This window comes from Coregonus clupeaformis, unplaced genomic scaffold (genome assembly GCF_020615455.1).
Source record: "Coregonus clupeaformis isolate EN_2021a unplaced genomic scaffold, ASM2061545v1 scaf1444, whole genome shotgun sequence".
Lineage (NCBI taxonomy): Eukaryota > Metazoa > Chordata > Actinopteri > Salmoniformes > Salmonidae > Coregonus > Coregonus clupeaformis.
Genome location: NW_025534898.1, coordinates 85,001 through 101,191, shown reverse-complemented (window position 1 = coordinate 101,191; position 16,191 = coordinate 85,001). Strand labels below are relative to the sequence as shown.

The window sequence follows — 16,191 nt, the reverse complement described above, 5'->3', positions numbered from 1 at the left end:
AAGAGCTGGAGAGAGGATGGGGGTCAGGTGGGGAGAGGGAGAGAGAGAAGAGCTGGAGAGAGGATGGGGGTCAGGTGAGGCGGTGGGGAGAGGGAGAGAGAGAAGAGCTGGAGAGAGGATGGGGGTCAGGAGAGGTGGTGGGGGAGGGAGAGGGAGAAGAGCTGGAGAGAGGATGGGGGTCAGGAGAGGCGGTGGGGGGAGGGAGAGGGAGAGAGAGAGAAGAGCTGGAGAGAGGATGGGGGTCAGGAGAGAGAGGGAGTGGGGGGGGGATGGGGGTCAGGAGAGGGGGCGGTGGGGGGAGAGAGAGAAGAGCTGGAGAGAGGATGGGGGTCAGGTGGGGAGAGGGAGAGAGAGAAGAGCTGGAGAGAGGATGGGGGTCAGGTGAGGCGGTGGGGAGAGGGAGAGAGAGAAGAGCTGGAGAGAGGATGGGGGTCAGGAGAGGTGGTGGGGGAGGGAGAGGGAGAAGAGCTGGAGAGAGGATGGGGGTCAGGAGAGGCGGTGGGGGGAGGGAGAGGGAGAGAGAGAGAAGAGCTGGAGAGAGGATGGGGGTCAGGAGAGGCGGTGGGGGGAGGGAGAGGGAGAGAGAGAGAAGAGCTGGAGAGAGGATGGGGGTCAGGAGAGGCGGTGGGGGGAGGGAGGGAGAGAGAAGAGCTGGAGAGAGGGATAACTATTAGCCTGTATCTGTTCCCAACAGACCATTACGTTCTCCTAATGATCCTGTCCATCATGTATTGGAACGTAACGGCACCCAGGTTCCTGTCTGAGGGGCAGGGTAGACCATATTTACTACTTTCTCCAGGACACCTCACCTTTCTCAAAGACATTCACTTTTTGGAAGGTGGCAATATTTTCAGACCTCGTGGTGGTCAAGAAAACCCCCAACTTTACTTGTAGTCTATATTAATAGTGGAGGTCAAAAGAAGTTCCCTCACAGGAAAAATAAAGTTGATTCTATTCTACTGTATTCTGCTATACTCTATTCTTCGATAGTCTACTGTATTTTATGATATTCTATTCTACTATATTCGATTCTACTGTATTCTGCTATATTCTATTCTACTGTATTCTGCTATATTCTATTCTACTGTATTCTGCTATATTCTATTCTACTGTATTCTGCTATATTCTATTCTACTGTATTCTGCTATATTCTATTCTACTGTATTATATTCTACTTTTCTATTCTGCTCTCTTCTACTATGTTCAACTCTACTGTATTGTACTATTATATTCTACTGTATTCTACTATTTTATTCTACTGTATTCTACTATATTATACTCTGCTCTCTTCTACAGTATTCGACTCTATTCTACTGTATTCAATTCTACTCTATTCTACTATATTCTACTCTTATAATCTACTCTTTTCTATTCTCTGTATTCTGTCTAAAACTCCTTACATTACTGACTATCCACTTGGTGTTTAGTCTCTCCTTAGTAAGAGACAGGAAGTAGAGGGGTCTACTAACTATCCACTTGGTGTTTAGTCTCTCCTTAGTAAGAGACAGGAAGTAGAGGGGTCTACTAACTATCCACTTGGTGTTTAGTCTCTCCTTAGTAAGAGACAGGAAGTAGAGGGGTCTACTGACTATCCACTTGGTGTTTAGTCTCTCCTTAGTAAGAGACAGGAAGTAGAGGGGTCTACTGACTATCCACTTGGTGTTTAGTCTCTCCTTAGTAAGATACAGGAAGTAGAGGGTCTACTAACTATCCACTTGGTGTTTAGTCTCTCCTTAGTAAGAGACAGGAAGTAGAGGGGTCTACTAACTATCCACTTGGTGTTTAGTCTCTCCTTAGTAAGAGACAGGAAGTAGAGGGGTCTACTAACTATCCACTTGGTGTTTAGTCTCTCCTTAGTAAGATACAGGAAGTAGAGGGGTCTACTGACTATCCACTTGGTGTTTAGTCTCTCCTTAGTAAGAGACAGGAAGTAGAGGGGTCTACTAACTATCCACTTGGTGATTAGTCTCCTTAGTAAGAGACAGGAAGTAGAGGGGTCTACTAACTATCCACTTGGTGTTTAGTCTCTCCTTAGTAAGAGACAGGAAGTAGAGGGGTCTACTAACTATCCACTTGGTGTTTAGTCTCTCCTTAGTAAGAGACAGGAAGTAGAGGGGTCTACTAACTATCCACTTGGTGTTTAGTCTCTCCTTAGTAAGAGACAGGAAGTAGAGGGGTCTACTAACTATCCACTTGGTGTTTAGTCTCTCCTTAGTAAGAGACAGGAAGTAGAGGGGTCTACTAACTATCCACTTGGTGTTTAGTCTCTCCTTAGTAAGAGACAGGAAGTAGAGGGGTCTACTAACTATCCACTTGGTGTTTAGTCTCTCCTTAGTAAGAGACAGGAAGTAGAGGGGTCTACTAACTATTCACTGTGCCCTACTTGCTAAAATGCAATACGCTCTAAAAGTCCAACCTCAAAACATACATGGAAAAACCAAAACCTGTAACACTTATCTAATCGTTTATACATTCATAATATATTAACAATTACGTAATTAACTGATTAATTGTTTAAATATAATAAATATTAGATTGTTAGTAATTTATTTAATTCGATAATTGAATCGCGAGTGCTGCAAGACACCTCTGATTCAGACCAGAATGCATTGACCTGCATTGACGTCAGACGGCCACTGGGCGCCACTGTTTCACCATGTGTAACTCCCCTGACCTTCAGTTTCCAATAGACAATCTGGCAATGGACTCCTACTGCAGAGTTACAGTGCTGCACAGTTAGTTCGACAATGGACTGGTACTGCAGAGTTAAAGTGCTGCACAGTTAGTTCAGACAATGGACTCTACTGCAGAGTTACAGTGCTGCACAGTTAGTTCAGATAATGGACTGGTACTGCAGAGTTAGACAGTGCTGCACAGTTAGTTGAGGCAAAACAAACAGGGCGATGTCGTGTGACTGCTGCCGGAATGTCATAAATGATCACGTCTGGACGACTAGTCGTTTAGAGATGACAGAACTGCTGTTTTAATACAGACGTTGATATTGACCCCCTGACCCCGTGTCGTGGATATGATTACACCCCAACACTATTTCAGTTGTTCTTACCCTTCTGCTTTGCTTCTGTTGAAATGAAAGGCTGATATGGGCCCCGTGTAGCTCAGTTGGTAGAGCATGGCGCTTGCAACGCCCGGGTTGTGGGTTCGCTTCCCACGGGGTGGGGGGGGGGCAGTATGAAAAAATTTATGCAGTCACTAACTGTAAGTGTCTCTGGATAAGAGCGTCTGCTAAATGACTAAAATGTAAAACAATTGGCCCTGGTGAAAAACAGTGCCCTATAAAGGGAATAGGGTGGTGTTTGGGACGAAGGCCTGCTCCTCGTCACAGGAGACGGCTTACTGTGTGGGTTACATCATGAAGGCTCCGTCTCCTATCAGCGGCGTGTCTCCTATCAGCGGCGTGTCTCCTATCAGCGGCGTGTCTCCAGCGATCAGCGGGTGTCTCCTATCAGCGGCGTGTCTCCTATCAGCGGTGTGCCTCCTATCAGCTCTGTGTAGTTCAGTAAACAGGAAGGACCCCTCCCTGCTCAGAGAGAGATCAAACCTCCTCACACACCAGCCGGCGGTATCCAGGCAACACTGCTGGCCCTCTCTCTCCTGATGCCATCTTGGAGATGAGAGGGGGCCGTTCCAGGGGATCACTTTTGCTGGTCACTGCATTCCAAAGTGTGTTGCATTATGGGGGAAAACGTTATGCGGGGTTGGAAACATGTTTATTTTGACATTACAAAGATAGTTTGTATAAACGATGTCAACACTGCCATGTTGCACTGAGCCTTGCTGGTGTCTGACTTTCGGCTGTGGCAGATGCACCTCCCCCGACTACACTCCTTCACTGTCGTCTGCAATTGGTTGCTTCAGCCTTACCACTCAAACCAGCCCAAGGACTCTCTGTAGTAATCGCCAGATCACATTCTACTCACATGTCAGCCTGACTCATCCAGCCAACATCTCAGCCTGACTCTAGACCAATCAGCATCTCAGCCTGACTCTAGACCAATCAGCATCTCAGCCTGACTAGACCAATCGCATCTCAGCCTGACTCTAGACCAATCGACATCTCAGCCTGACTCTAGACCAATCAGCATCTCAGCCTGACTCTGACCATCAGCATCTCAGCCTGACTCTTACGGACTAATCAGCTTTCATAAGTAATTCAATTGTCAAAATCGTGTCTCTCTCTTTCCTGCCCTGAAGAATAGAATATATAATTGGAATGTACAGAATAGACTGTAGAATGTTTAGAGTGGAATGTTTAGAGTAAAATATAAAATGTTTAGAATAGAATGAATCAAATAAAATATAGGATGTTTAGTAAGAATGTTTAGGATATTTCACCTGTGTTTAACGACTGCTTGGGTCCAGCAGTGGAAGGGTTAACAGACAGGAGGGCTATACATGTCTGTCATGTGGAATTTAACATTCACATGAAAGAAAGAAAGAAACTCATCCTCCTCTTCTTCCTCTCTCTATTTCCTCCAGTATCTATTTATCCCTCCATCCTCCTCTCTCTTTCCTCTACTATCTATTTATCCCTCCATCCTCCTCTCTCTTTCCTCTAGTATCTATTTATCCCTCCATCCTCCTCTCTCTTTCCTCTACTATCTATTTATCCCTCCATCCTCCTCTCTCTTTCCTCTACTATCTATTTATCCCTCCATCCTCCTCTCTCTTTTCCTCTACTATCTATTTATCCCTCCATCCTCCTCTCTCTTTCCTCCAGTATCTATATATCCCTCCATCCTCCTCTCTCTTTTCCTAGTATCTATCTATCCCTCCATCCTCCTCTCTCTTCTCCACTATCTATATATCCCTCCATCCTCCTTTCTCTTTCCTCCAGTATCTATCTATCCCTCCATCCTCCTTTCTCTTTCCTCCAGTATCTATATATCCCTCCATCCTCCTCTCTCTTTCCTCCAGTATCTATCTATCCCTCCATCCTCCTCTCTCTTTCCTCCAGTATCTATCTATCCCTCCATCCTCCTCTCTCTTTCCTCCAGTATCTATATATCCCTCCATCCTCCTCTCTCTTTCCTCCAGTATCTATCTATCCCTCCATCCTCCTCTCTCTTTCCTCTAGTATCTATCTATCCCTCCATCCTCCTCTCTCTTTTCTCTAGTATCTATCTATCCCTCCATCCTCCTCTCTCTTTCCCCCAGTATCTATATATCCCTCCATCCTCCTCTCTCTTTCCTCCAGTATCTATATATCCCTCCATCCTCCTCTCTCTTTCCTCCAGTATCTATTTATCCCTCCATCCTCCTCTCTCTTTCCTCTACTATCTATTTATCCCTCCATCCTCCTCTCTCTCTTTCCTCTACTATCTATTTATCCCTCCATCCTCCTCTCTCTTTCCTCTACTATCTATTTATCCCTCCATCCTCCTCTCTCTCTTTCCTCTACTATCTATTTATCCCTCCATCCTCCTCTCTCTCTCTTTCTCTAGTATCTATATCTCCCTCCATCCTCCTCTCTATCTCCTCCAGTATCTATATATCTCCATCCTCCTCTCTCTCTTTCCTCCAGTATCTTTATATCCCTCCATCCTCCTCTCCTTCCTCCAGTATCTATATATCCCTCCATCCTCCTCTCTCTTTCCTCTAATATCTATCAAATCAAATGTTATTCATCACACGCTTGGTAAACAACATGTGTAGACTAACAGTGAAATGTTTACTTACTGGCCCTTCTTAACAATACAGAGAGAAATAAATAATAGAAAAATAATAACACGAGGATTTAAATCCACAATGAGTTTATTTTTTAAACATTTTATTTCACCTTTATTTAACCAGGTCAGCCAGTTGAGAACAAGTTCTCATTTACAACTGCGACCTGGCCAAGATAAAGCAAAGCAGTGCGATAAAAACAACAACACAGAGTTACATATGGGGTAAAACAAAACATAAAGTCAAAAATACAACAGAAAATCTATATACAGTGTGTGCAAATGTAGTAAGTTATGGGGGTAAGGCAACGATAACTTGGCTATATACACGGAGTACCAGTACTGAGTGCAGGGGTACGAGGTAGCTATGTACATATAGGTAGGGGTAAAGTGACTAGGCAACATGATCGATAATAAACAGTATGTATGTAATGAGTCAAGAGTTAGTGCAAAAAGGGTCAATGCCGATAGTCCAGGTACACTACCTGACCAAAAGTATGTGGACACCTGCTCGTCCAACATCTCATTCCAAAATCATGGACATTAATATGGAGTTGGTCCCCCCCTTTGCTGCTATAACAGCCTCCACTCTTCTGGGAAGGCATTTCCACTAGATGTTGGAATATTGATGCGGGGACTTGCTTCCATTCAGCCACAAGAGCATTAGTGAGGTCGGGCACTGATGTTGGGCGATTAGGCCTGGCTCGCAGTAGGCATTCCAATTCATCCCAAAGATGTTCGATGGGGTTGAGGTCAGGGCTCTGTGCAGGCCAGTCAAGTTCTTCCACACCGATCTCGACAAACCAGTTCTGTATGGACCTCACTTTGTGCACGGGGCATTGTCATGCTGAAACAGGAAAGGGCCTTCCCCAAACTGTTGCCACAAAGTTGGAAGCACAGAATCGCCTAGAATGTCATTGTGTGTTGTAGTGTTAAGTTTTATTTTCACTGGAACTAAGGGGCCTAGGCCGAACTATGAAAAACAGCTTCAAACCATTATTTCTCCTCCACCGAACTTTACTGTTGGCACTAGGCATTGGGGCAGGTAGCATTCTCCTGGCATCCGCCAAACCCAGATTTGTCCGTCGGACTGCCAGATGGTGAAGCGTGATTCATCACTCCAGAGAACGCAGTTTTCCACTGCTCCAGAGTCCAATGGCGGCGAGCTTTACACCACTCCAGCCGTGTGGTGCCAGGATAACAACCTCTCCCTCAACGTGACCAAGACAAAGGAGATGATTGTGGACTACAGGAAAAAAAAGAGGACTGAGCACGCCCCCATTCTCATCGACGGGGCTGTAGTGGAACAGGTTGAGAGCTTCAAGTTCCTTGGTGTCCACATCACCAACGAACTATCATGGTCCAAACACACCAAGACAGTCGTGAAGAGGGCACGACTAAGCCTATTCCCCCTCAGGAGACTGAAAAGATTTGGCATGGGTCCTCAGATCCTCAAAAAATTCTACAGCTGCACCATCGAGAGCATCCTGACTGGTTGCATCACCGCCTGGTATGGCAACTGCTTGGCCTCCGACCGCAAGGCACTACAGAGGGTAGTGCGTACGGCCCAGTACATCACTGGGGCCAAGCTTCCTGCCATCCAGGACCTCTATACCAGGCGGTGTCAGAGGAAGGCCCTCAAAATTGTCAAAGACTCCAGCCACCCTAGTCATAGACTGTTCTCTCTGCTACCGCACGGCAAGCGGTACCAGAGTGCCAAGTCTAGGTCCAAAAGACTTCTCAACAGCTTCTACCCCCAAGCCATAAGACTCCTGAACAGCTAATCATGGCTACCCGGACTATTTGCACTGCCCCCCCACCCCATCCTTTTTACGCTGCTGCTACTCTGTTAAGTATTTATGCATAGTCACTTTAACTCTACCCACATGTACATATTACTTCAACTACCTCAACTAGTCGGTGCCCCGCACATTGACTCTGCACCGGTACCCCCCTGTATATATAGCCTCCCTGCTGTTATTTTATTTTACTTCTGCTCTTTTTTGTTGTTTTATTCTACTTTTTTATTTAAAATAAATGCACTGTTGGTTAAGGGCTGTAAGTAAGCATTTCACTGTAATGTCTGCACCTGTTGTATTCGGCGCATGTGGCCAATAAAATTTGATTTGATTTGAGCTTGGCATTGTGCATGGTGATCTTAGGCTTGTGTGCGGCTGCTCGGCCATGGAAACCCATTTCATGAAGCTCCTGACGAACAGTTGTGCTGACGTTGCTTCCGGAGGCAGTTTGGAACTCGGGTATTAAGTGTTGCAACCGAGGAGATACAATTTTTACGTGCCACTCGATTCAGCACTCGAGCCGTTGTTGCTCTAGACGTTTCCACTTCACAATAACAGCACACTTACAGTTGACCGGGGCTGCTCTGACTTGTTGGAAAGGTGGCATCCTATGACGGTGCCACGTTGAAAGTCACTGAGCTCTTCAGTACGGGCCATTCTACTGCAAATGTTTGTCTATGGAGATTGCATGGCTGTGTGCTCGATTTTTATACACCTGTCAGCAACGGGTGTGGCTGAAATAGCAGAATCCACTAATTTGAAGGGGTGTCCACATACTTTTAGCCATGTAGTGTAGCTATTGGTTAACTATCTTACTAACTATTTATCAGTCTTATGGCTTGGGGGTAGAAGCTGTTCAGGGTGCTGTTGGTTCTAGACTTGGTGCATCCATCCTCGCGCTCTGTTTTCTGGAATTGATCTGATAGATGCAGGAAATTGGGCACGGCCTGACGTGTGTGTGTGTGTGTGTGTGTGTTTCAGGAAGAGTTATTTTTACATGTCAGTGGTCCAGAGGGGAAGTGTTTGTGTGAATGACGTCCACACAGTTCTTCTTCGCGTGACTCTGCTTTCTCCTCCAGTCAAACCACTGTCATGTGCCTCCAGTGTGTGTGTGAGTGTGTGTTTGACTGTATGTGTGTATGACTGTGAGTGTGAGTTTGACTGTATGTGTGTGTGAGTGTGTGTTTGAGTGTGAGTTTGACTGACTGTTTGTGTGTATGACTGTGTGTGTGAGTGTGAGTTTGACTGTGTGTGTGAGTGCACTATGTGTGTGTTATTTCAGGACAGTAACAGTAGGTTATTGATGGTGTCCAGACTATGGTGGGTGTCTCTAAGACCCTCTGTCATCAATAACCCTCTGTGTGTGTGTGTGTGTGTGTGTGTGTGTGTGTGTGTTGTAATAATAATAATTTATACAAAGCCACTTATAATAATACATGCATATGTTTTTCGAATGGGTGGCCCCTAATGGAAATGGAACCTACTACCCTGGCTAATACCATGTTATACTGACTGAACTACAGAGGACCATGTTATACTGACTGAACTACAGAGGACCATGTTATACTAACTGAACTACAGAGGACCATGTTATACTAACTGAACTACAGAGGACCATGTTATACTGACTGAACTACAGAGGACCATGTTATACTAACTGAACTACAGAGGACCATGTTATACTAACTGAACTACAGAGGACCATGTTATACTGACTGAACTACAGAGGACCATGTTATACTGACTGAACTACAGAGGACCATGTTATACTGACTGAACTACAGAGGACCATGTTATACTGACTGAACTACAGAGGACCATGTTATACTAACTGAACTACAGAGGACCATGTTCTACTGACTGAACTACAGAGGACCATGTTATACTGACTGAACTACAGAGGACCATGTTCTACTGACTGAACTACAGAGGACCATGTTATACTAACTGAACTACAGAGGACCATGTATTGAAGTGTGGAGAGTTAACCTGCGTGTGTTTCTCTCTAGGCTGGTCGGTTCAGAGGGCTGACTAAGGGCTTCCCTCCTCTCCCCCAACGCTCCTCAGGGAGACGATCCTTCGGCCGCTCCAAACACATCAGCCTGGCACGCTCACTGGATGACCTGGAGGTAGGGGATACACGTGCACATAAACACACACACACGTGCACAGGTGCAGGCATGCACACACACACACCCATATGCCCCTAAATGCTAAAAATGAAATGCCCTGCAAAACTGACCCTTCACCACCCCTTAAAAAACACTTCTATCTAAAACTGACCCTCACCACCCCTAAAAACACATCTACCTAAAACTGACCCCTCACCACCCCTAAAAACACTTCTACCTAAAACTGACCCCTCACCACCCCTAAAAACACTTCTACCTAAAACTGACCCTTCACCACCCCTAAAAACACTTCTACCTAAAACTGACCCTTCACCACCCCTAAAAACACTTCTACCTAAAACTGATCCTTACCACCCCTAAAAACACTTCTACCTAAAACTGACCCTTCACCACCCCTAAAAACACTTCTACCTAAAACTGACCCTCACCAACCCTAAAAACATTTCTATCTAAAACTGACCCTCACACTTCTTGATAGAGACTGGTGTGTGTTCATGAAGACACTGTAAAGTTGTGTTATGTTACTCCCAGTGGAGTGTTCAACATGTCTGTCTGTATGTGAGGGTTGTCAGTTAAGAAGAAGGGACAATGTGTATGAAGACAGTGTGAAGTTACACTATATATACAAAAGTATGTGGACACCCCTTCAAATTAGGGGATTCGGCCATTTCAGCCCCACTCATTGCTGACAGGTGTATAAAATTGAGCACACAGCCATGCAATCTCCATAGACAAACATTGGCAGTAGAATGGCCTTACTGAAGGGCTCAGTGACTTTCAACGTGGCACCGTCATAGGATGCCACCTTTCCAACAAGTCAGTTCGTCAAATGTCTGCCCTGCTAGAGTTGCCCCGGTCAACTGTAAGTTCTGTTATTGTGAAGTGGAAACGTTTAGGAGCAACAACAGCTCAGCCGCTAAGTGGTAGGTCACAGAAGCTCATAGAACGGGACCACAGAATGCTGAAGGGCGTAAAGATCGTCTGTCCTCGGTTGCAACACTCACTACCGAATTCCAAACTGCCTCTGGAAGCAACATTGGCACAATAACTGTTTGTCGGGAGCTTCATGAAATGGGTTTCCATGGCCGAGCAGCCGCACACAAGCCTAAGATCACCATGCTCAATGCCAAGTTTCGGCTGGAGCGGTGTAAAGCTTGCCGCCGTTGGACTCTGGAGCAGTGGAAACAAGTTCTCTGGAGTGATGAACGCTTCACAATTTGGCAGTCCGACGGAATAATCTGGTTTTGGCGGATGCCAGGAGAACGCTTCCTGCCCCAATGCATAGTGCCAACTGTAAAGTTTGGTGGAGGAGAAATAATGGTCTGGGGCTGTTTTTCATGGTTCGGGCTAGGCCCCTTAGTTCCAGTGAAAGGAAATATTAACTCTACAGCATACAATGACATTCTAGGTGATTCTGTGCTTCCAACTTTGTGGCAACAGTTTGGGGAAGGCCCTTTCCTGTTTCAGCATGACAATGCCCCCGTGCACAAAGCGAGGTCCATACAGAAATGGTTTGTCGAGATTGGTGTGGAAGAACTTGACTGGCCTGCACAGAGCCCTGACCTCAACCCCATCAAACATCTTTGGGATGAAAAGGAACTCCTACTGCGAGTCAGGCCTAATCGCCCAACATCAGTGCCCGACCTCACTAATGCTCTTGTGGCTGAATGGAAGCGAGTCCCTGCAGCAATGTTCCAACATCTAGTGGAAAGCCTTCCCAGAAGAGTGGAGGCTGTTATAGCAGCAAAGGGGGGACCAACTCCATATTAATGCCCATGATTTTGAAATGAGATGTTAGACGAGCAGGTGTCCACATACTTTTGGTCATGTAGTGTACACACACACACACACATATACACAGGATAGATGGAGAGGGAACACACACACACACCCTGTATGTATTCTGGATGACGTCTCTGTTTCTGACCCAGCATGCCGTGCTGGATGACGTCTCTGTTTCTTTCCCAGCATGCCGTGCTGGATGACGTCTCTGTTTCTTTCCCAGCATGCCGTGCTGGATGACGTCTCTGTTTCTGACCCAGCATGCCGTGCTGGATGACGTCTCTGTTTCTTTCCCAGCATGCCGTGCTGGATGACGTCTCTGTTTCTTTCCCAGCATGCCATGCAGGATGACGTCTCTGTTTCTTTCCCAGCATGTCATGCAGGATGACGTCTCTGTTTCTTTCCCAGCATGCCGTGCAGGATGACGTCTCTGTTTCTTTCCCAGCATGCCGTGCTGGATGACGTCTCTGTTTCTTTCCCAGCATGCCGTGCTGGATGACGTCTCTGTTTCTTTCCCAGCATGCCGTGCTGGATGACGTCTCTGTTTCTTTCCCAGCATGCCGTGCTGGATGACGTCTCTGTTTCTTTCCCAGCATGCCGTGCTGGATGACGTCTCTGTTTCTTTCCCAGCATGCCGTGCTGGATGACGTCTCTGTTTCCTTTCCCAGCATGCCGTGCTGGATGACGTCTCTGTTTCTTTCCCAGCATGCCGTGCTGGATGACGTCTCTGTTTCTTTCCCAGCATGCCGTGCTGGATGACGTCTCTGTTTCTTTCCCAGCATGCCGTGCTGGATGACGTCTCTGTTTCTTTCCCAGCATGCCGTGCTGGATGACGTCTCTGTTTCTTTCCCAGCATGCCGTGCTGGATGACGTCTCTGTTTCTTTCCCAGCATGCCGTGCTGGATGACGTCTCTGTTTCTTTCCCAGCATGCCGCAGGATGACGTCTCTGTTTCTTTCCCAGCATGCCGTGCTGGATGACGTCTCTGTTTCTTTCCCAGCATGCCGTGCTGGATGACGTCTCTGTTTCTTTCCCAGCATGCCGTGCTGGATGACGTCTCTGTTTCTTTCCCAGCATGCCGTGCTGGATGACGTCTCTGTTTCTTTCCCAGCATGCCGTGCTGGATGACGTCTCTGTTTCTTTCCCAGCATGCCGTGCTGGATGACGTCTCTGTTTCTTTCCCAGCATGCCGTGCTGGATGACGTCTCTGTTTCTTTCCCAGCATGCCGTGCTGGATGACGTCTCTGTTTCTTTCCCAGCATGCCGTGCTGGATGACGTCTCTGTTTCTTTCCCAGCATGCCGTGCTGGATGACGTCTCTGTTTCTTTCCCAGCATGCCGTGCTGGATGACGCTCTCTGTTTCTTTCCCAGCATGCCGTGCTGCAGGACGTCTCTGTTTCTTTCCCAGCATGCCGTGCTGCAGGACGTCTCTGTTTCTTTCCCCAGCATGCCGTGCTGGATGACGTCTCTGTTTCTTTCCCAGCATGCCATGCTGGATAACGTCTCTGTTTCTTTCCCAGCATGCCATGCTGGATGACGTCTCTGTTTCTTTCCCAGCATGCCGTGCTGGATGACGTCTCTGTTTCTTTCCCAGCATGCCGTGCTGGATGACGTCTCTGTTTCTTTCCCAGCATGCCGTGCTGGATGACGTCTCTGTTTCTTTCCCAGCATGCCGTGCTGGATGACGTCTCTGTTTCTTTCCCCAGCATGCCGTGCTGGATGACGTCTCTGTTTCTTTCCCAGCATGCCGTGCTGGATGACGTCTCTGTTTCTTTCCCAGCATGCCGTGCTGGATGACGTCTCTGTTTCTTTCCCAGCATGCCGTGCTGGATGACGCCTCTGTTTCTTTCCCAGCATGCCGTGCTGGATGACGTCTCTGTTTCTTTCCCAGCATGCCGTGCTGGATGACGTCTCTGTTTCTTTCCCAGCATGCCGTGCTGGATGACGTCTCTGTTTCTTTCCCAGCATGCCGTGCTGGATGACGTCTCTGTTTCTTTCCCAGCATGCCGTGCTGGATGACGTCTCTGTTTCTTTCCCAGCATGCCGTGCTGGATGACGTCTCTGTTTCTTTCCCAGCATGCCGTGCTGGATGACGTCTCTGTTTCTTTCCCAGCATGCCGTGCTGCAGGACGTCTCTGTTTCTTTCCCAGCATGCCGTGCTGCAGGACGTCTCTGTTTCTTTCCCAGCATGCCGTGCTGCAGGACGTCTCTGTTTCTTTCCCAGCATGCCGTGCTGCAGGACGTCTCTGTTTCTTTCCCAGCATGCCGTGCTGGATAACGTCTCTGTTTCTTTCCCAGCATGCCGTGCTGGATGACGTCTCTGTTTCTTTCCCAGCATGCCGTGCTGGATGACGTCTCTGTTTCTTTCCCAGCATGCCGTGCTGGATGACGTCTCTGTTTTCTTTCCCAGCATGCCGTGCTGGATGACGTCTCTGTTTCTTTCCCAGCATGCCGTGCTGGATGACGTCTCTGTTTCTTTCCAAGCATGCCGTGCTGGATGACGTCTCTGTTTCTTTCCCAGCATGCCGTGCTGGATGACGTCTCTGTTTCTTTCCCAGTATGCCGTGCTGGATGACGCTCTCTGTTTCTTTCCCAGCATGCCGTGCTGATGACGCCTCTGTTTCTGACCCAGCATGCCGTGCTGGATGACGCTCTCTGTTTCTTTCCCAGCATGCCGTGCTGGATGACGCCTCTGTTTCTTTCCCAGCATGCCGTGCTGGATGACGTCTCTGTTTCTTTCCCAGCATGCCGTGCTGGATGACGTCTCTGTTTCTTTCCCAGCATGCCGTGCTGGATGACGTCTCTGTTTCTTTCCCAGCATGCCGTGCTGATGACGTCTCTGTTTCTTTCCCAGCATGCCGTGCTGGATGACGTCTCTGTTTCTTTCCCAGCATGCCGTGCTGGATGACGTCTCTGTTTCTTTCCCAGCATGCCGTGCTGGATGACGTCTCTCTCCTCTTTCCCTTTTGTTTAATCTTCTCTCTATTCTACCTTTTCCCTTCCGGTCTCTGGGCCCCTGTTACGGTCTCTGGGCCCCTGTTACGGTCTCTGGGCCCCTGTTACGGTCTCTGGGCCCCTGTTACGGTCTTTGGGCCCCTGTTCCGGTCTCTGGGCCCGTGTTACGGTCTCTGGGCCCCTGTTACGTGATGTCCACAAACAGAGACAGCTTTGTGTAGGAGAGAGAGGGGGGAGGGGGAGAGGAGAGAGAGAGAGGGAGAGGAAAAGTGAAGAGAGAGCGAGAGAGAAAGGAAGCGGGTGAAAAGGGGAGAGGAGGGAGGGAGGGAGGGAGGGAGAGAGGCTTTCTTTTTCCAAATCAGTAGGCCTCATCTCCTTTCTCTCTCAGCTGCTGATCTGAAATAATTGAAGGGGTGACAGGAAAGCAACATGATAGATGATGTATGTAGTGTCTTACTGTACTAGCCAAACAGGAAAGCAGAGAGGTGACAGAGAAGGGAAGCCATTTTAGAGTGTTAGGACACTGCTAGCTAGCTCCAGGCTCGTACTTCTTGATTCCCTCCCTTCTAGAGTGTTAGGACACTGCTAGCTAGCTCCAGGCTCGTACTTCTTGATTCCCTCCCTTCTAGAGTGTTAGGACACTGCTAGCTAGCTCCAGGCCTCGTACTTCTTGATTCCCTCCCTTCTAGAGTGTTAGGACACTGCTAGCTAGCTCCAGGCTCGTACTTCTTGATTCCCTCCCTTCTAGAGTGTTAGGACACTGCTAGCTAGCTCCAGTTCCCTGGCTGGGTATTTCTAATGAGCACTGACGAGCAATAGGCTGACATTCCTCTCCTTAGAGAGGCCACACACTCACACACACACAATTATCACCCCAGTCACGCACACATAGACACTCTCTAATTATCTGGCTCAATCCACACACCCACACACACACACACACAGAGACACACCCACCCTCCTCTCAGCCTTCTTGTCAGTAGCTGTTTCATCTCATCACAGAGACAGTAGTAGCCAGCTGCTATACCCAGCATGTGTGTGACTGTGTGTAGATTGAGCCAAATAATTAGAGTGTGTCTATGTGTGCGTGACTTGGGGCAATCATTCTGTGTGTGTGTGTGTGTGTGTGTGTGTTTTAGGGCTGGCACAATTACAGTAGAAACGTGTAACCAACGGTTATGGATGATCATTCTGTGTGTGTGTGTGTTTTAGGGCTGGCACAATTCGTCGAGGGCCGGCAAACCGTGCCAATATATCCTCCAAACACCGTCTTCGAGGGCATTATCAGTTTTATACAAGGGGTTACCAACATATTCAAATAATGATTGACATATTTTCATTAAAAAAACGTTATTTTGATCAATTTAAAAATCTAGGGTTGCTAGAGATGCGAGCGACCCAGTGGTTCAGTCTTTTTGTTCTGTATCTATAGACCCGACCCAGTGGTTCAGTCTTTTTGTTCTGTATCCATGGACGTGACCCAGTGGTTCAGTCTTTTTGTTCTGTATCCATGGACGCGACCCAGTGGTTCAGTCTTTTTGTTCTGTATCCATGGACCCGACCCAGTGGTTCAGTCTTTTTGTTCTGTATCCATGGACGTGACCCAGTGGTTCAGTCTTTTTGTTCTGTATCCATGGACGCGACCCAGTGGTTCAGTCTTTTTGTTCTGTATCTATGGACGCGTCCCAGTCGTTCAGTCTTTTTGTTCTGTATCTATAGACCCGACCCAGTCGTTCAGGCTTTTTGTTCTGTATCCATGGACGCGACCCAGTCGTTCAGGCTTTTTGTTCTGTATCTATAGACCGACCCAGTCGTTCAGGCTTTTTGTTCTGTATCTATC

At 47.5% G+C, this 16,191-nt stretch overlaps 1 protein-coding gene across 1 annotated transcript in view; it reads left to right on the top strand.

Annotated features, from left to right (window-relative positions):
* Window positions 1-16,191, top strand: part of LOC121570107 (regulator of G-protein signaling 12) — a 113,721-nt gene that overhangs the window by 28,320 nt on the left and 69,210 nt on the right. The window contains 1 exon segment of the mRNA XM_045218220.1: window positions 9,493-9,612. Coding sequence (XP_045074155.1) covers window positions 9,493-9,612 — 120 coding nt within the window.